At 43.8% G+C, this 21,881-nt stretch overlaps 1 protein-coding gene across 1 annotated transcript; it reads left to right on the forward strand.

Annotated features, from left to right (window-relative positions):
- Window positions 1-745: 745 nt before the first annotated feature.
- On the forward strand, window positions 746-2,046 carry LOC125511487 (putative cyclin-dependent kinase F-2). The gene has a single exon (XM_048676902.1). It carries the CDS (start codon window positions 922-924, stop codon window positions 1,873-1,875), a length of 954 nt encoding a protein of 317 aa, XP_048532859.1. The 5' UTR covers window positions 746-921; the 3' UTR covers window positions 1,876-2,046.
- The last annotated feature ends 19,835 nt before the right edge of the window (window positions 2,047-21,881 follow it).

Consider the following 21,881-nt stretch of genomic DNA (forward strand, 5'->3'; position numbering starts at 1 on the left):
ACACTTAGTCGACTAAACGATGTGGTTTTTCAGTAAGAGGGTGCAGCTCCCATTGCAACACATGGCCTATTTCGTCGTGGCAATTGATGATGGTGTAGTTTTTAAGGACTAAAACGGATGAATGCAAGGGTGCTATTTCTCATGATGCAATGCACGGGCATATTAAATTGTTTATCAAGTACTTCCTCTATAAATTAATATAGTACGTAGGTCTCTACTTTATAAAGGGAGTATTAAAGTTTATTCATCAAGTAATTAATAAAATTTTATAACTGAAAGAAGTGTACACACATTTAAAAATCTTCTTGTAATTTTAAAATGTATTCATGCCTTTGTAATAATTTTTCATTTATTATAAAAAGGTGTTCACAAATTTGAAAATATTCATATATTTTCATATAGAAAAGGGAAAAAGAAGTGTCCACATTTAAAAAACCTTGAGTTGATGGAAAATATGCGTGCATGAATATTATAGAAATATTCATGTAATTTTAAGAAGTTTTCACACAGTTAAAATCAGTCTTGAATTTTTTAGAAGTGTTTGAACATTTTAAAAAATCTGTATTCGCAAAAATAAAAATATATAAAACGGAACCAAAAAAAAGAGAGAATGGCGTACGAGTTGCCTTGCGCGTGACGAAGAGATTTCAAAGTGAGCTGTCCCTGCGACTGCGAGCGTCACCCGCGTAAATTTCAAAAAAAAAAGCGTCACCCGCGTAAACGCGACGCGTACCCAAAATCTGTCTGAATCCCCCCGCGCGCCGCCAGTGCCAGCCCATAAACAGCCTCGATCCTTATCCTCCTCAATCCTCATCCTCGATCCTTCCTCTCATCCACCTCGATCTCCTCTGCTCCCGATTCACACGAATCCCCGCCCCTCTTGCTCTGATCTGCTCTCGGCGCGCGTTCTAAGCTCAGATCATGCCGACGGCCATCCGCAAGCGCCCGGCGGCGGGACAAGAACCGCGCGTCCATGGCGGCAAGAAGCCCCGGTACGCGTTCGGTAGCATCTCCGACTACGAGAAGCTTGAGGTGCTTGGAGAAGGCACCTACGGCGAGGTGTTCAAGGCGCGCGACCGCCGCACCGGCAAGAAGGTCGCCGTGAAGTGGGTCCGCGGCAACGGGGCCGGCGGACACGGCCCGCCCGACATCCGCGCGATCACCCGCGAGGCCGGCTGCCTCGGCGCGTGCCGGGGTCACGAGTCGATTATCGAGATCTTGGATGTGGCGACGGACGCCGAGACAGGGGACGTGTTCCTCGTCACGGAGCTCGTCGCCGACGGCCGCACCCTCCGCGAGTCGCTCTGGAGGCCTGTATCCGAGGACGTGACGCGCGTGATGATGGAGCAGCTCCTGGACGCTGCAAAGAACATACATGGAGCCGGCGTCATCCACCGGGACTTCAAGCCGGAGAACGTCATGGTCGGCTTCTTCGGCGGGCTCAAGGTTGGTGACTTTGGGTCGGCGATGCGGGCGAAGCCGGCCGGAGTGCCCTATGAGGAGTGCTGTGTCGGCACCCTGATCTACACCTCACCGGAGCAGCTGGAAGGCAACCGGTACTACGGCCAGGCCGTGGACATGTGGGCGCTTGGGTGCATCATGGCGGAGATGTTGGCCGGCGCGACCCTCTTCGTGGCGGACACAGAGGAGGAGCTGCTCGCCGAGATTTACAAGTTGCGAGATCAGATCACTTCTACGGGGAAGCTCGACCTGGAGTTCTTCGAGGAGCTTTCGGAAGCCGGGCGTGAGGTCCTCACCGGCCTGCTTGCCTTCAACCCCGCCGAGAGGATCACGGCGGCGGAAGCGCTCGAGCACCGGTGGTTCAGCAAGCCCAAAGGAGCAGAGCACCCGGGCTTTGTGTCGCTGAAGAGTTAATTAGCTTGATGTAGCATCTGATAGATGCAGTGCCACAGGTTAATTATTTCATTGCAGTGCCACTGACTTAACCGCTGTGTTACTGTGTAATCAGTTGCACGAATCTTAGTTATGTGTTCCTGTTCATGTAATTATTTGACTTGAGCAATCAATGATTCAGTTACTGTAGCATGGAAATTACTTGATGGACGAACAATGTCTATCCTGAATCCTGATGGCGTGCTAGAAATGGAATTGGCTAAAAGAGCTCCATTTTACGCATCGTGGTGATAGTGGTGCGTCTGAATAGTTGTGCATCTGAATCTGGTTGAGCTTTTCTATAACCTGTCTGAATATGATAAGCTTCTGAATCTGGTTGAAAAAAAAATGATTTTGATGTAACGGTGATTGCTGCTAACCTTCTGAATCTGGTTGAGCTTTCTATAACCAGTCTGAATCTGCTAAGCTTCTGAATCTGGTTGAGAAAATCGATGTTGATGCATAGACTAAATAGATGTGAAGTCCAAGGAAGAAAAACAAATGCTGAATGTCTCAGACCTAAGAAGGATATTCTACTAGTAGCAAGTTGGATTTCATCAGTTCAGAGCGACACACATGAAATCTGCACAGCAGTAAACAGGCAATCAAGTTTTTCTATAACCAACAAAGACTTAAATTCTTTGATGTGTGGTAACAGATTCCACTGAAAAAATATGGCTACCTCCTCTGTCTCAAAATCAGTATAAAAATCCGTATAATACAAGAAAAGGGAAAAATCTCTAAAAATCCTTGCGTACCTAAGCTTTTTTTTTGGCTCCAGTCTCATCATGGCTGAGCTTTACTTCCATTGCAATGCAAGTCACATCTTCTTGTGCAAGTCTATTTAAAGCTCGGCAATTCATCTCCATTTCAGGTCTCCTCCTCAACAGATCTGAGCTGAGAGATGGCTACTTGACTGCTGCGTTTGTACTGAACATGTAGTACATCGTTATCATTTTTCACTTTAGCTATATGTCAGGCAACTGAATTTTCATTTTCGGTCAGTCGAATTTGATGCCGTTGATCCAATGTGCTTTATGATATGTGAGTAAGAAGTCTCCATGGATTTGACTGACGCTGTTCTTTATTCAGTTGATTTCCTGCCTTTGCTTGGTGAGTGCATGATGCAGCCGGGCGCAGATTCTCTGACTTGCCATGGGAAAGGCTGCCTCTACCTTACCCCTCACGATGCCCTCCGTTTCTGATCCCACGGCTGCTGAGCGAACTGCCTCTCTCTGTGCACATCAATCGGCCCAAATCGAAACAAAGCCAGCCCGTAAAGGCCCGGCTAGAGGACCTGGAGGAGGAAAAGCCAGAGGATTTGGCGGGTGAGCAGCCACCAGATGCAATTTTTGGCGCGGGAGTCCAGTGCGGGTTCTCATCTCAGTTAGCGTCTTAGCGATTGGGACGATCATCGGGGTGCCTGGACGCCTCGCTGGCTGGGCCGTCCTAGTTGAGCGTCGGAGCAGATCGAAGCTGCTCGACTTCCCTCTGCTTCAGGTTCATGTTCTCCTTCGATTTCAAGAAACAGAGACTGCCTAGTTTTTAGGTTTGTGTCCGAGTAGCCTAGAGCAGGAACGCAAACTGCCTGTAATTGCTATTTGTCTGAAATATTCGCTCTTTCACTGCCTGGTATGATTGATTTATTTGTTCGGTTATCCTAAAGAAATCTACACACTTTCACTTGTAATTGTCTGAAATATTCAGTCTGTTTGTTCATAATATGTGCAGTATACATCGACTTCTTGCCTTCCAGTTAAGATTCAATGGCACAATCCAACAAGAAGTAAGTTAGACTTTCCATTCGAAAAAAATGTATTTGCTTGCAACCAGATCTGTAGCAACAAAGATTGATTAACTTTTGTGTAGGGAGAATGAGAGTCCTATCTGGTTACCTCAAGTTGGTCTGAAATTCAGAAACTTAGATGATGCTTGGTTGTTCTGGGTAAACTATGGAGGCCGTGCAGGTTTTGAGGTCAGAAAAAGGTATATAAATAAGATTAAAGTTGACGGGAAGGCAACATCATGTAGATATGTGTGTGCCAAAGAGGGTCTTGGAGCACACGACAAGAGGGATCATATCACAAAGAATCCCCGAGCTCAAACAAGAACAAATTGTGAAGTTCGGATGACACTTTCATTGGATCGAGTGGCAGGGAATTGTGAAGTGGTTGATGTAATGCTTGTCCACAATAATGGTCTTTACTTGCCACAAACATTCCATTTGATGTTATCACAAAGAAAGATTTCAGAAGTTCAAGCTTTTGAAATTGAGACAGCCGATGATTCTGGAATTAGGCCAAAAGCTTCACATGAGCTAGCTAGTCGCCGAGTTGGAGGACCAATGAATCTCACCTACACTCCTCGTGATCTAAAGAATCACTTACAGGGCAGGCGCCAAAGAGAGTTGGCATATGGACAAGCAGGAAGCATGTTGAAGTATTTTCAAGGCAAGATCGTCGAGAATCCTTCTTACCAATATGCTTTGCAATTGGATTGTGAGGAGATTATAAGCAATATATTTTGGGTTGATGCTAAGATGGTCATTGATTATGCACACTTTGACAATGTTGTCACATTCGATACTATACTGCAATATAAGCAATATATGTTGGAAATGTTTGTTTAATTATGATTGTACTGTACTATAGTGCGAAAACTGAATTCTGTCTATACGTGTGCCTTTACTTAACTGAATCTTTTCTGTATTTGTTCCTATACTGAACCATAGTTCATTTCTGAACCTGAATCGCTGCATTCTCCTCTCTCTGGCGAGCTGGGCTTGTTTCCCCCCGAACTGGGCCTTAGTTGGGCCAAGGAATCACATGGTTTGGCAAGCTGTGCTTAGAGAGAGGCAGCTCGCTCAACAACCATTGGATCAGAAAGGGAGGGCATCCATGAGGGGAAGGTAGAGGCATCCTTTGCCATGGCAAGACAGAGAATCTTCGCCCGATGCAGCCACATGCATGCATGTCTTTTTTCGCGTTCAAACTTGGGAGCTTTATTCAACTCAGGAACTCCGGGCATCATCAACCAACAGGCTAGTGAGCAGGAAGGAAGGTCTAGTGTCAGTCCAACTCTCAGTTGCCATTAGTGAGCATGCATGCTTAGCACAAAGATGGGTCGGTAGATTGGCTGACTTGTTTATATGTTGAATACAAAAAAAAATTGGCAGCTAGCTCCCCAATTTCTACAAATAAAGATGCCACAATAGAGCGACTATTATGGCGAGATTTTCAGAGGTTCACTACCTCCAGGCAGTCTGTCTCCATAATCACATGTGAGAATCCGCGCAGTCTTGCAAAGATAATTCCATCTCTTAGTACCATCGTCTCACCAATGAACGGATCCGTAACCCCATGATGAGGTTTATTCCAAGCGCCCAGCAAATGAGTGTCAGAACGAACGGCTCCTCCTGCACCACATTGAGCCAAGACCAAACTCATCGCTGCATCTGTATTGATCTTTACCACCCCCGGTTCCGGCGGCACCCATCCGTAACCCGGTAATATAGCAGCAGCAGAACTCAGTATTTCTAAGACGGACAGGTATTCCTTGATCCGTCGAACAATCGTCAACGGGTCCAGTTTCTCTCTGTCGTGCGTAATTCTATTTCTAGATTGCCAGATCGCCCATATAACGGAAATCATCTGTGCCCTCTGAGTGTTCGTAAATTGTGGGTCAGACAAAATGTCACGAGCCCACGTGTCCGGGTGTAGCTGTGGCCGACGCACACCCAACCAAGCATAAGCTTGAGTATTCTATAGTCTCACCTAAATAGCTTGGCGTAATCATGGTCATAGCTGTTTCCTGTGTGAAATTGTTATCCGCTCACAATTCCACACAACATACGAGCCGGAAGCATAAAGTGTAAAGCCTGGGGTGCATTCATCAGGCAAAATCTTTCTCACAACTCGTCACCAGAATACGCGCACTTTTGGCAACACCTTAAGCCTTCATAGTCGCTTCCACATCTATCCATCAGTCTGTGAGGTACTTGTAGCCGCCCCTTCCTCTAGAGTTGCATGCTCTTTGATAGAATAGTTGCCATTAACTTCATGGGCCCAAGCAAGAAAATCCTCCCCGCTGCCATTACGAAATGGTATGTTTTAATTTTGTCACTACATGGATGAGCAATACTACATCTACGAAGGAGCTGTTACGTAACCTACGTATGAGATGATTTGGCAGACTTTAATTTGGCATTAGAGAGGGCTGGGGCCCACCTAGCCACAGTATGTAGGTCTAGCATTTTCGCACATGGATCGATCAAATGCATGCCAATTTTCGTGCATGCCAATTTTAGTACGCGTGCATGCTTTTTTCCTTGTGCTTGCTTCTGTTTTTTGCACGTGTTTGCTTTCCTTTTTTTTTCCTTTTTTTAGTTGAGTTTCCTTTTTTCTTTATGTGTATTTTTGGATGTTGAGTGTGTGTAAATGTATGCATGCAAGTACTACATGTATATATTATGTTAGAGTACGGAAATTTCACTATTATATGTTTCCTCTTGCATATTATAAGAAGTGCAATTTTTGTACTAATTGTGTGGAATTGTTTTTTTAAGTTTTTATTTCACCCTTTTTCTTATTTAAGGGTAATACCAGTGACACCAATTCATTTCTTCTTTTAAACCTATTTTTATACAAGTTCTACTAGCTATTATATGTCTGTTCTTGCAGGTATAAAAAAGTGCACGCGTGCAATTTATGTGTAAATTAAGTGCAAATTTTATCATCATTTCTTTTTTCTTTTTTTCTTATTAACGGGGGTACCAATGTCACTACTTCATTCTTTCTTAGAAAATGTTTATTTTTTATTTTTATGTGTGTAAATATGTATACACGGAAATACTATACAACATGTGTGTAAATTATAGTAGTGTGTGCAATATTATATGTTCATTTTTTTCCATATTACTAAAAGTGTAAACTTGTGTGCATTTTTTTCTTTCTTCTTAAAAGGGTCCATTATTCCCTAGAAAACTTCATTTTATGATTTTTTATAGTTTTTTAAAGGGTTTCATTCTTTCTTCTTAAAAGGGTTCATTATTCCCTAGAAAACTTCATCAATTTGATTTTGTTTTATTTTTTATTTTATTTTATTTTCTTTCTTTAAGGGCAATGCCAATATCATTCCACTATTATATGCTTATTCTTGCATATGTGCCCTTTTTATGTATAAATTGTGTGCAAATTTGTCATTTTTTTATTTTCTTCTTCTTAAAGAGGAATACTAATGCTAGTAATTCATTATTTCTTAAACAATCTTTTTTTATTTTTGCGTGTTTAAGTATACATGCAAGTACTATACAATATGTGTGAAAAATATACTAGGTTGTGAAAATTGCATTATTATATGTTTATTCTTTGCGTATTACCAAAAGTGTAATTCGAATGTAATGTTGTGTGCAAGTTTTTTTGTTTCTTTATTCTTAAAGGGCAATTCCAATGCTAATAACATATTCTTGCTTAGAAAACTTTGTTATTTTAATTTTGTTAATTTTCATATGATATGTAATTATTGAAACTCATAAAGACGTGTGTGTATGCACGTTTTTAACTAAGTACAATCAAAGTCACTCACATACACTAGCATGCACTCACCCCTATGAACACACACACACACACACTACTCCTATGAGCACCTCCGAGAGACAGGGCCGGCATAACATCTTGAGATTTACGAAGTCTTCACATGCCCCTCGCAGTGGACGGGGATTGTCTACTCCAACACACCATCCCCTGGCCCCGCCGCCTGCTGCTCCCCCACGCGGGAAACAGTGGGTGGTTATGCCCACCCTGCTGGCCCGGACATGCACGCTGGAGTCAGAGGCGCGCGCCGCTCGCCGCGAGAGGCAACGGGCAAGTGAGAGGGAAGCGATCGAGAGCTCCGTCTGCCGCCGCCGCCGGTACCCGCGGAACCCGACGAGGACTAGCGGCTCCTCACGTGGGTCTACCACCGGTCGCTTACGACGACGGAGACAGACGCTCGGCAGCTTCGTCGAAAGAATGCGAAGGCTCTCCGGCTAGCTATTGAGCACTCCGAGCGCGAGGCCAGGGAGAAGGCGGCGGACGCGGCTCGGCGGGCGAAGCTCAAGCGCCAGCAGGACCGGGCCGTCCGGCGCCTCAAGGTCCTCATCATCGCCTCCTCCTCCTCCTCCGACGGCTCCTCGTCCGACGACTCGGACGATCTTCCACCAGCCGCCAATGGCTACTGTTGTGCCGGCAACCGAAAGGGGAAGGGGTCGGCCTGGAAGTGGTGAAGATCCGCCTTTCTTCAATTTAATTTCAAGTTTTAGATGTAGTTTCAAGTTGTCCATCGTTTATGTGAACTTTGGTGGTCGTTTGAACATCCGATCATGATCTTTTGGTGAAAGCAATGTGCTTGCCTATGTCAGTATGCTGATCTACGTAGTTTGATCGACGTTGCATGGTTTAGTATGGATATAGGGGATCGGATATGAGATACATGGATGTGGACGACGCTATTTGAGGAGTGCTCAGTTACTACCCGTGGATGCATCTCGGTGCATCCGCAGGCGTTTGAGAGGTCATATTTGTCCTCAGTGACTGTAGATGCTCTTAGTGATTACTCATATCTACACAATTTGTTGTTTGCCGTGTGATTAAGTGCCTCTTATTCTTCACCAAAGGGTCACAATTTCAGTGCTTTAAGTTACTAGCGAGCAAAGGCGCGGCGGCATGCCGCGCCCATGCAAGTGCTCCAGATTTGTACAATTGTTGTAGCTGCTTAAAAACTATAAGAACAACGGAGTACACATGCCGGATGAGTAGACAACTATTGGGGAACGCAGTAATTTCAAAAAATTTCCTACGCACACGCAAGATCATGGTGATGCATAGCAACGAGAGGGGAGAGTATCGTCTACGTACCCTCGTAGACCGTAAGCGGAAGCATTATGACAACGCGGTTGATGTAGTCGTACGTATTCACGATCGACCGATCTAGCACCAAAGGTACGACACCTCCGCGATCTGCACACGTTCGGCTCGGTGACGTCCCGCGAACTCACGATCCAGTAGAGCTTCGAGGGAGAGTTTCGTCCGCACGACGGCGTGATGATGGTGATGATGATGCTACCGGAACAGGGCTTCGCCTAAGCACCGCTACGATATAGCCGAGGTGGATTATGGTGGAGGGGGCCACCGCACACGGCTAAAAGATCAATGATCAACTTGTGTGTCCATGGGGCGCCCCCCTCCCCCGTATATAAAGGAGTGGAGGAGGGGGAGGGGGCGGCCTCTCTAGGCGCGCCCAAGGGAGTCCTACTCCCACCGGGAGTAGGATTCCCCCTTCCCTTGTTTGGTTTTAGGAGAGAAGGAAGGAGGAGGAAGAAGGAAGGAAAGGGGGCCCGGCCCCCTCCCAATTCGGATTGGGCTTGGGGGCGCGCCCCCTCCTTTGCTTCTTCTCCCCCTCTTCCACTAAGGCCCAATAAGGCCCATACACCTCCCAGGGGGTTCCGGTAACCTCCCGGTGCTCCGGTATACTCCCGATTTCATCTGGAACCATTCCGATGTCCAAACATAGGCTTCCAATATATCGATCTTTATGTCTCAACCATTTTGAGACTCCTCGTCATGTCAGTGATCAAATCCGGGACTCCGAACTACCTTTGGTACATCAAAACACATAAACTCGTAATACCGATCGTCACCGAACGTTAAGCGTGCGGACCCTACGGGTTCGAGAACTATGTAGACATGACCGAGACATGTCTCCGATCAATAACCAATAGCGAAACCTGGATGCTCATATTAGTTCCTACATATTCTACGAAGATCTTTATCAGTCAAACCGCATAACAACATCCGTTGTTCCCTTTGTCATCGGTATGTTACTTGCCCGAGATTCGATCGTCGGTATCTCAATACCTAGTTCAATATCGTTACCGGCAAGTCTCTTTACTCGTTCCGTAATGCGTCATCCCGCAACTAACTCATTAGTCACAATGCTTGCAAGGCTTATAGTGATGTGCATTACCGAGAGGGCCCAGAGATACCTCTCCGATACTCGGAGTGACAAATCCTAATCTCGATCTACGCCAACTCAGCAAACACCATTGGAGACACATGTAGAGCACCTTTATAATCACCCAGTTATGTTGTGACGTTTGGTAGCACACAAAGTGTTCCTCCGGTATTCGGGAGTTGCATGATCTCATAGTCATAGGAACATGTATAAGTTATGGAGAAAGCAATAGCAACAAACTAAATGATCATCGTGCTAAGCTAACGGATGGGTCAAGTCAATCACATCATTCTCTAATGATGTGATCCTGTTAATCAAATGACAACTCATGTCTATGGTTCGGAAACATAACCATCATTGATTCAACGAGCTAGTCAAGTAGAGGCAAACTAGTGACACTCTGTTTGTCTATGTATTGACACATGTACTAAGTTTCCGGTTAATACAATTCTAGCATGAATAATAAACATTTATCATGATATAAGGAAATAAATAATAACTTTATTATTGCCTCTAGGGCATATTTCCTTCAGTCTCCCACTTGCACTAGAGTCAATAATCTAGTTCACATCGTCATGTGATTTAACACCAATAGTTCACATCTTTATGTGATTAGTTCACATCTCCATGTGACTAATACCCAAAGGGTTTACTAGAGTCAATAATCTAGTTCACATCACTATGTGATTAACACCCAAAGAGTGATCATGTTTTGCTTGTGAGAGATGTTTAGTCTACGGGTCTGCAACATTCAGATCCGTATATATTTTACAAATTTCTTTGTCTACAATACTCTGCACGGAGCTACTCTAGCTAATTGCTCCCACTTTCAATATGTATCTAGATCGAGACTTAGATTCATCTAGATCGATGTAAAAAGCTTGCATCGACGTAACTCTTTACGACGAACTCTTTTATCACCTCCATAACCGAGAAATATTTCCTTAGTCCTCTAAGGATAATTTTGACCGTTGTCCAGTGATCTACTCCTAGATCACTATTGTACCCCCTTGCCAGAATCATGCTAAGGTATACAATAGGGCTGGTACACAACATAGCATACTTCATAGAACCTATGAGTGAGGCATAGGGAATGACTTTTCATTCTCTTTCTATTTTCTGCTATGGTCGTGTTTTGTGCCTTACTCAACTTTACACCTTGCAACACAGGCAAGAACTCCTTCTTTGACTGTTCCATTTTGAACTAATTCAAAATCTTGTCAAGGCATGTACTCATTGAAAAATCTTAACAAGCGTCTTGATCTATCTCTATAGATCTTGATGCTCAATGTGTGAGCAGCTTCACCAAAGTCTTTCTTTGAAAAATTCTTATTCAAGTACCCTTTTATGCTATCCAGAAATTCAATATCATTTCCGATCAACAATATGTCATCCACATATAATATCAGAAATGCTACAGAGCTCCCACTCACTTTCTTGTAAATACAGGCTTCACCGCAAGTCTGTATAAAACCATATGCTTTGATCACTTTATCAAAGCATATATTCCAACTCCGAGATGCTTGCACTCGTCCATAGATGGATCGCTGGATCTTGCTCACTTTGTTAGCACCTTTAGGATTGACAAAACCTTTTGGTTGCATCATATACAACTCTTCTTTAAGAAATCCATTAAGGAATGCAGTTTTGACATCCATTTGCAGGATTTCACAAAATGCGGCAACTGCTAACATGATTCGGACAGACTTTTAAGCATCGATACGAGTGAGAAAATCTCATCGTAGTCAACACCTTGATCTTGGCGAAAACGTTTTGCGACAATTCGAGCTTTGTAGATAGTAACACTACTATCATCGTCCATCTTCCTCCTGAAGATCCATTTATTCTCAATGACTCACCGATCATCGGGCAAGTCAATCAAAGTCCATACTTTGTTCTCATACATGGATCCCATCTCAGATTTCATGGCCTCAAGCCATTTTGCGGAATCTTGGCTCATCATCGCTTCCTCATAGTTCATAGGTTCGTCATGGTCAAGTAACATGACTTCCAGAACAGGATTACCGTACCACTCTGGTGCGGATCTTACTCTAGTTGACCTACGAGGTTCGGTAGTAACTTGATCAGAAGTTTCATGATCATCATCATTAGCTTCCTTACTTACTGGTGTAGGAATAACTGGAACTGATTTCAGTGATGAACTACTTTCCAATAAGGGAGAAGGTACAATTACCTCGTCAAGTTCTACTTTCCTCCCACTCACTTCTTTCGAGAGAAACTACTTCTCTAGAAAGGATCCATTCTTAGCAACGAACATCACTACTAGGGAAAACCTTATACACAGAATCTTAGCAGTAGCGCGGCATAAAAACAGGCGCTGCTGCTAAGTAGTAGCAGGGCGGCTACGGAAAGCTCGCTACTGGTGCAAACTTAGCAGTAGCGCGTGACGCTTAAACCGCGCTGCTACAAAAATCCACCGACAGTACACAACGACATAAGTTTACCAGTAGCGCGGCGCCAGGGAGCGCGCTGCTGCTAATGCCATAGTAGCAGCACGCTTTTTTGTCACCTCGCTGGTGCTAATTTTGAAATTGTGCACAGGGTTGGCCCGTTTAGCAGTAGCGCGTGACAGGAAAGCGCGCTGTTGCTACGCTCTTAGCAGCAGCGCGCTTTCTCTCCCGCGCTACTACTAAGACGCAACACCCACCACCTTTTCCACCTCCCCTCCCCATCTCCTCTCCTCCCTTTCCCCTACCTCCCACATCCTCCCTCCCTCTCTCACTCTTCTTCTTCCTCAATACTTCTCCCCCCATTACTCTCCCTCTTCTACCTACCTTTCTCTCTCTTCATTACTCCTAGCTATAACTACACCACCTCCATTAATTCATCTCCTTTCTCTTTTTCCTCCCCCCTCCACTAGTTGAAGTTGTCTCCTCCCAAATTAGCTAGCTAGGTAGATGTAGCATTTAGTTAAGTGACCTATTTGCCCCCTAACTAGATCTTTCTTTGTCAAGAAGAGCTTTGTTCACTTTTGACCTCCCTACATCATCATCTCTACCGTGTGCTCGATCTCGAGATAGAGGTGTGATTAATATTTCATGCTTTTGCAAAATGGAAATATATGTTCCTATTTTGTATACACACTTAATTAGCCATTATTATGCATGGGTCCAATGATGTAATATATATATGTTCCTATTTTGTATACACACTTAGCCATTATTATGCAAGGGTCCAATGATGTAATATATATGTTCCTATTATGCCGAGGAAAAGAAAAAAGGGAAACTGGTTATAGCAGTAGCGCTTTAGTGAAAAAGAGCTACAGCTAGTCAAGGTAGCAGTAGCGGTTTCTGCAGAAAATCGCTATAGCTGCTCATAATAGTAGTAGCACGTTTCGTGTAAACGCGCTACTGCTACGTCCACTTAACCCAAAATTCTCCCTCTCCCTGCTTCATCCCGCCTCTTTTCCCCCAAATCCCCACTCTCTCTTCCCCGGCCCCGTCGCACCGCCGCGCCCGCCCCCGACCTCGGCGCGCTCGCCCCGCCGCCCCCGACCCCGCCGCGCCCGACCCCGGCGCGCTCGCCCCCGACCCCGCCGCCCCCGACCCAGGCGCGCTCGCCCCCGGCGACGGCGCTCGCCCCCGACCCGTCGGCCCTCGCCTCCCTCCTCTGCTTCCTCCCCTCCCAACCTCGGCCGTCGTCAGGCCTGCCTCCTCGCCCTGCACCCTCTGTAAACCACCCCCCTCTCTCTCTGCTAGCTAGGGTTAATTTACTTAGGTTTTAGTTATGTTAATTAGGTTATCTATTTAGTTATGAATTTAGATAGGTTTCAAAATTTGCTGAATTTATATGCAAATTTGAACTGGACATGTGATATGTGGATATGTCATGTTTTGGACATGTCATGTTTTGGTAAATGATCCGAGTTGCCTATGTTACGCCGGAATGTTGATTCATTTCCGTTCCGGTGAATTTCAGGCGCTCGATATGTCCATTTTTTAGCAAAGGTCATGCCAAAATTTCCCGTGAATAAAGGCATGATTTGTGCTACGTAGTTGGCATATCGAGTGCTGGCACATAGATTTCTTTTTTATCTCATTTCTCATTTATTCATACTTTTAGAAATAAATGAGGACACTTAATCATAGGAAGCATGTCGAACAACGAAGATGGAACTGCTATGTCGTGTAACAGGTACCTAGTTTCTTGATGGCGAGATGGAACTGCTATGTCCTGTACAAAGGGAAGGTTCCGGGGGTGTACAACGAGTGGCATGAGTGTCAGGCGCAAGTGAATGGGTTCTCGAACGCCAGCCATAAAGGCTTCAAAAGCAGACAAGAAGGAGAAGCTAGTTACTTGAGGTTCACGCTAGCGTGAGAGAGGACTCGTAACCGCCATCTCATGTACTGCATAGTTCCGCTCTCACTCATAGTGATAGCTCTTTTCGCGTATACCTTTGTTTAGATGGATGACGTTGTAGTTGCAAGTATTCGAGACTTGCATGTATCGCTATTTTCGAGATGATCACAAGATACCACTTTGTGTTGGATGATGATTATGATGAGACTATTTGTATGTATATGCTATGATTACATTTGTGGTCTCGCAGGCATTTGTATGTGTATCATGATGACATTTGTATGTGCTAAAGATTCTTCTATAAAGCCTGTTCAAATACAAAACAAATATGCCAAAAAAAACAAAAAACAACTAAAATTAGCAGTAGCGAGTGGAGAAAAGTTAGCAGTAGCGCGGTTGTAGCAGTAGCGCGCACAGGGGAAGCGCGCTATAGCTATTAGCAGCAGCGAGGTTCCTTTAAGTGCGCTGCTGCAACACTTGTGTAGCAGTAGCGCGGGTGGACCAGCGCTACTGCTATACGTTAGCTGTAGCGCCTTATTGGTAGCACCACCCCCCGCGCTACTAAAAGGCCGAAAACCCGCGCTGCTGCTAGGCTTTTCCCTAGTAGTGTATCTTGCCTTCGGATCTATGATAGAAGGTGTACCCAACAGTCTCCTTTGGGCATCCTATGAAGACACATTTCTCCGATTTGGGTTCGAGCTTATCAAGTTGAAGCTTTTTCACATAAGCATCGCAGCCCCAAACTTTAAGAAACGACAACTTGGGTTTCTTGCCAAACCACAGTTCATAAGGTGTCGACTCAACGGATTTAGATGGTGCCCTGTTTAATGTGAATGCAGCCGTCACTAAAGCATAACCCCGAAACAATAGTGATAAATTAGTGAGAGGCATCATAGATCGCACCATATCTAATAAAGTGCGGTTACGACGTTCAGACACACCATTATGTTGTGGTGTTCCAGGTGGCGTGAGTTGCGAAACTATTCCGCATTGTTTCAAATGAAGTCCAAACTCATAACTCAAATATTCACCTCCACGATCAGATCGTAGAAACTTGATTTTCTTGTTACGATGATTTTCCACTTCACACTAAAATTCTTTGAACTTTTCAAATGTTTCAGACTTATGTTTCATTAAGTAGATATACCCATATCTGCTCAAATCATCTGTGAAGGTGAGAAAATAACGATATCTGCCGCGAGCTTCAATGTTCATTGGACCACATGCATCAGTATGTATGATTTCCAATAACTCTGTTGCTCACTCCATTGTTCCGGAGAACGGAGTTTTAGTTATCTTGCCCATGAGGCATGGTTCGCAAGTACCAAGTGATTCATAATCAAGTGATTCCAGAAGTCCATCAGAATGTAGTTTCTTCATGCGCTTTACACCAATATGACCTAAACGATAGTGCCACAAATAAGTTGCACTATCATTATCAACTCTGCATCTTTTGGCTTCAATACTATGAACATGTGTATCACTACGATCGAGATTCAATAAACCGTTCACCTTGGGTGTATGACCACAGAAGGTTTTATTCATGTAAACAGAATAAAATTATTCTTTGACTTAAATGAATAACTGTATTGCAATAAACATGATCCAATCATATTATGCTCAACGCAAACACCAAATAACATTTATTTTAGGTTCTACACTAATCCCGAAGGTAAAGGGAGTGTGCGATGGTGATCTTATCAACCTTGGAATCATTTCCAACACACATCGTCACCTCGTCCTCAACTAGTCTTTGTTTATTTTGCAACTCCCGTTTTGAGTTACTACTCTTAGCAACTGAACAAGTATCAAATACCGAGGGGTTTGCTATAAACACTAGTAAATTACACATCAATAACATGTATATCAAATATACCTTTGTTCACTTTGCCATCCTTCTTATCCACCAAGTATCTAGGGCAGTTCCACTTCCAGTGACCATTTCCTTTGCAGTAGAAGCACTCAGTTTCAGGCTTGGGTCTAGATTTGGGCTTCTTCATGGGAGTGGCAACTTGCTTGCCATTCTTCTTGAAGTTCCCTTTCTTTCCCTTGCCCTTTTACTTGAAACTAGTGGTCTTGTCAACCATCAACACTTGATTCTTTTTCCTGATTTCTACCTTTGCCGATTTCAGCATCGCGAAGAGCTTTGGGAATCATTTCCGTTATCCCTTGCATATTATAGTTCATCACGAAGTTCTAGTAACTTGGTGATAGTGACTAGAGAACTCTCTCAATCACTATCTTATCTGGAAGATTAACTCCCACTTGATTCAAGCAATTGTAGTACTCAAAGAATCTGAGCACATGCTCATTGGTTGAGCTATTCTCCTCCATCTTGTAGGCAATGTACTATCAGAGGTCTCATACCTCTTGACACGGGCATGCGTCTGAAATACTAGTTTCAACTCTTGGAACATCTTATATATTCCGTGGCATTCAAAACATTTTTGAAGTCCCGGGTTCCGAGCCGTAAAGCATGGTGCACTAAACTATCAAGTAGTCATCATACCGAGCTTTGCCAAATGTTCATAACGTTTGTATCTGCTCCTGCAACAGTTCTGTCATCTAGTGGTGCATCAAGGACATAATACTTCTGTGCAACATTGAGGATAATCCTCAGATCACGGAGCTAGTCCGCATCATTTCTACTAACATCTTTCAACTTATTTTTCTCTAGAACATATAAAAAATAAACGGGGAGCTACATCGCGAGCTATTGATCTACAACATAGTTATGCAAATTCTATCAGGACTAAGTTCATGATAAATTAAAGTTCAATTAATCATATTACTTAAGAACTCCCACTTGGATAGACATCCCTCTAATCATCTAAGTGATCACGCGATCCATATCAACTAAACCATGTCCGATCATCATGTGAGATGGAGTAGTTTTCAATGATGAACATCACTATGTTGATCATATCTACTATATGATTCACGCTCGACCTTTCGGTCTCAGTGTTCCGAGGCCATATCTGCATATGCTAGGCTCTTCAAGTTTAACCTGAGTATTCTGCATGTGCAAAACTAGCTTGCACCCGTTGTATGTGAACGTAGAGCTCATCACACCCGATCATCACGTGGTGTCTCGGCATGACGAACTGTAGCAACGGTGCATACTTAGGGAGAACACTTATACCTTGAAATTTAGTGAGAGATCATCTTATAATGCTACCGCCGAACTAAGAAAAATAAGATGCATAAAGGATAAACATCACATGCAATCATAATATGTGACATGATATGGCCATCATCATCTTGTGCCTTTGATCTCCATCTCCAAAGCACCATCATGATCACCATCGTCACCGGCTTGACACCTTGATTTCCATTGAAGCATCGTTGTCGTCTCGCCAACTATTGCTTCTATGACTATCGCTGCCGCTTAGTGATAAAGTAAAGCAATTACATGGCGATTGCATTTCATACAATAAAGCAACAACCATATGGCTCCTGCCAGTTGCCGATAACGTGTTACAAAACATGATCATCTCATACAATAAAATTTAGCATCATGTCTTGACCATATCACATCACAACATGCCCTACAAAAACAAGTTAGACGTCCTCTACTTTGTTGTTGCAAGTTTTACGTGGCTGCTACAGGCTAAGCAAGAACCGTTCTCACCTACGCATCACAAACCACAACGCGGTATAGTGATTGCTTTTTGATCTTCAGAAAGAACCCTGTTCATTGAATCCGATTCAACTAAAGTTGGAGAAACTGACACCCACCAGCCAGCTGTGTGCGAAGCACGTCGGTAGAACCACTCTCGTGTAAGCGTACGCGTAATGTCGGTCTGGGCCGCTTCATCCAACAATGTCACGGAATCAAGAATCAACTACTGACGGCAAGCAATATGTATATACCCACGCCCACAACTCCTTTGTGTTCCACTCGTACATATAACATCTACACATAAACCTGGCTCAGATGCCACTGTTGGGGAACGCAGTAATTTCAAAAAAATTCCTACACACACGCAAGAACATGGTGATGCATAGCAACGAGAGGGGAGAGTATCGTATACATACCCTCATAGACCATAAGCGGAAGCATTATGACAACGCAGTTGATGTAGTCGTACATCTTCACGATCGACCGATCTAGCACCAAAGGTACGACACCTCCGCGATCTGCACATGTTCGGCTCGGTGACGTCCCGCAAACTCACGATCTAGTAGAGCTTCGAGGGAGAGTTTCGTCAGCACGACGGCATGATGACGGTGATGATGATGCTACCGGAATAGGCTTCGCCTAAGCACCGCTATGATATAACCGAGGTGGATTATGGTGGAGGGGGGCACCGCACACGGCTAAAAGATCAATGATCAACTTGTGTGTCCATGGGGTGCCCCCCTCCCCCGTATATAAAGGAGTGGAGGAGGGGGAGGGGGCCAGCCTCTCTAGGCGCGCCCAAGGAAGTCCTATTCCCACGGGGAGTAGGATTCCCCCTTCCCTTGTTTGGTTTTAGGAGAGAAGGAAAGGAGGAGGAAGAAGGAAGGAAAGGGGGCCCGACCCCCCTCCCAATTCGGATTGGGCTTGGGGGGCGCGCCCCCTCCTTTGCTTCTTCTCCCTCTCTTCCACTAAGGCCCAATAAGGCCCATACACCTCCCGGGGGTTCCGGTAACCTCCCAGTGCTCCGGTATACTCCCGATTTCACCCGAAACCATTCCGATGTCCAAACATAGGCTTCCAATATGTCGATCTTTACGTCTCGACCATTTAGAGACTCCTCATCATGTCCATGATCAAATCCGGGACTCCGAACTACCTTCGGTACATCAAAACACATAAACTTGTAATACCGATCGTCACCGAACGTTAAGCGTGCGGACCCTACGGGTTCGAGAACTGTGTAGACATGACCGAGACATGTCTCCGGTCAATAACCAATAGCAGAACCTATATGCTCATATTGGTTCCTACATATTCTACGAAGATCTTTATCGGTCAAACCGCATAACAACATCCGTTGTTCTCTTTGTCATCGGTATGTTACTTACCCGAGATTCGATCGTCGGTATCTCAATACCTAGTTCAATCTCATTACCGACAAGTCTCTTTACTGGTTCCGTAATGCATCATCCCGCAACTAACTCATTAGTCACAATGCTTGCAAGGCTTATAGTGATGTGCATTACCGAGAGGGCCTAGAGATACCTCTCCGATACTCGGAGTGACAAATCCTAATCTCGATCTATGCCAACCCAGCAAACACCATTGGAGACACTTGTAGAGAACCTTTATAATCACTCAGTTATGTTGTGACGTTTGGTAGCACACAAAGTGTTCCTCCGGTATTCGGGAGTTGCATGATATCATAGTCATAGGAACATGTATAAGTTATGGAGAAAGCAATAGCAACAAACTAAACGATCATCGTGCTAAGCTAACAGATGGGTCAAGTCAATCACATCATTATCTAATGATGTGATCCCGTTAATCAAATGACAACTCATGTCTATGGTTGGGAAACATAACCATCATTGATTCAACGAGCTAGTCAAGTAAAGGCAAACTAGTGACACTCTGTTTGTCTATGTATTCACACATGCACTAAGTTTCCGGTTAATACAATTCTAGCATGAATAATAAACATTTATCATGATATAAGGAAATAAATAATAACTTTATTATTGCCTCTAGGGCATATTTCCTTCAACAACTACATCTGGGTTTAACATTATGGGGTACATTGCATTGGCTAGATGATACAAATTTGATAAAGAAAAAAGAAAATCCAGTGAAGTGCAATAATTTCTTTACATGCTAAGCTATCATAAGAGAATGTTAAATAGAAGATTTACATGCTAAAACATTGAGATCATTTAGTAACACAGGTGGGTTGACTCTGCAGTTGTGATAGTACATTCTTTTTTTAATTTGTTATGAAATAGCTACTCCCAAGTAGGAAGCTGACCATGGAGAAGCTACTATCATGCTTAGAAGTGTTGGAGGTACCCTATACAATGATATCAAAAAGTCAACATTATGGGTAAACATGATTTTTTTCACACAAATAACACCATAATCAGCGAACAGGGCCTCACAAAACAGTACTTTTATAACCTTATGACATACAAAAACAATATGTTCTGATTATCGTTTAAATGTTCTCTATGGCTCTTTGGAAGAGTGCCAAGCAAGCACACACACAATGCATCTCTAAGTTTAGCCACCATGTAAGAAAAGGGGCACAAAACAAAATTGCCATGACAATACTCAGATAAACAAAGAGGCAAGATTTGTCTTTTCCATGTTAGGTGGTAATCAATATACTCAATTATTCCCAATAGATACACATGACAGACATCATATGACAAACATTGGAAAGTATCAAACTGAAGGAAATATTCCCTAGAGGCAATAATAAAGTTGTTATTTTATATTTACTTATATCATGATAAATGTTTATTATTCATGCTAGAATTTATTAACCGGAAACTTGATACATGTGTGGATACATAGACAAAACACCGTGTCCCTAGTAAGCCTCTACTAGACTAGCTCGTTAATCAAAGATGGTTAAGTTTCCTAACCATAGACATGTGCTGTCATTTGATGAACGGGATCACATCATTAGGAGAATGATGTGATGGACAAGACCCATCCGTTAGCTTAGCATATTGATCGCTCAGTTTTATTGCTATTGCTTTCTTCATGTCAAATACATATTCCTTCGACTATGAGATTATGCAACTCCCGGATACCGAAGGAATTCCTTATGTGCTATCAAACATCACAACGTAACTGGGTGATTATAAAGATGCTCTACAGGTATCTCCGAAGTTGTTTGTTGGGTTGGCATAGATCGAGATTAGGATTTGTCACTCCGAGTATCAGAGAGGTATCTCTAGGCCCTCTCGGTAATACACATCATAAGAAGCCTTCCAAGCAACGTAACTAATGAGTTAGTTGCGGGATGATGTAGTACAGAACGAGTAAAGAGACTTGCCGGTAATGAGATTGAACTAGGTATAAAGATACCGACGATCGAATCTCGGGCAAGTAACAAACCGATGACAAAGGGAATAACGTATGTTGTCATAAGGTTCAACCGATAAAGATCTTCGTAGAATATGTAGCAACCAATATGAGCATTCAGGTTTCGCTGTTGGTTATTGACCGGAGAGGTGGCTCGGTCATGTCTACATAGTTCTCGATCCCGTAGGGTCCGCACGCTTAACGTTCGTTGACGATATAGTATTATATGAGTTATGTATGTTGGTGATGAAATGTTGTTCGGAGTCTTGGATGTGATCACGAACATGACGAGGAGCTCCGGAATGGTCCGAAGGTAAAGATTAATATATGGGATAATAGTGTTTGGTCTCTAGAAGGGTTCCAGAATTCATCGGAAGGAGTCCGGTTGTTTCCCGAAATGTTTGGGTTCGAGAAAACTTTGTTTGGGCCAAAGGGGAAATCCCACGAGGCTTTTGGAAAGTGCAAAAGGGAGTTTTGTGGATACCAGAGGCTAGACGCCAGGAACCCTGGCGTCTAGGGGGGAGACGCCAGGAACCCTGGCTTCTAGGGGGTAGACGCCGGGAACCCTGGCGTCTAGCCCTGGAGTCCGAGAAGGACTCTTGCTTTTCGGGAAAAACTGACTTTGAGGAAGATTTTACTCCAAGTTTCGACCCTAGGGCTCAACATATAAATAGAGGGGTAGGGC

This window comes from Triticum urartu, chromosome 1, assembly GCF_003073215.2.
Source record: "Triticum urartu cultivar G1812 chromosome 1, Tu2.1, whole genome shotgun sequence".
Taxonomy (NCBI): domain Eukaryota; kingdom Viridiplantae; phylum Streptophyta; class Magnoliopsida; order Poales; family Poaceae; genus Triticum; species Triticum urartu.

Bases quoted from the DNA above. Each gene is read 5' to 3' on its own strand.
- LOC125511487 (XM_048676902.1), top strand. From the start codon at position 922: ATGCCGACGGCCATCCGCAAGCGCCCGGCGGCGGGACAAGAACCGCGC.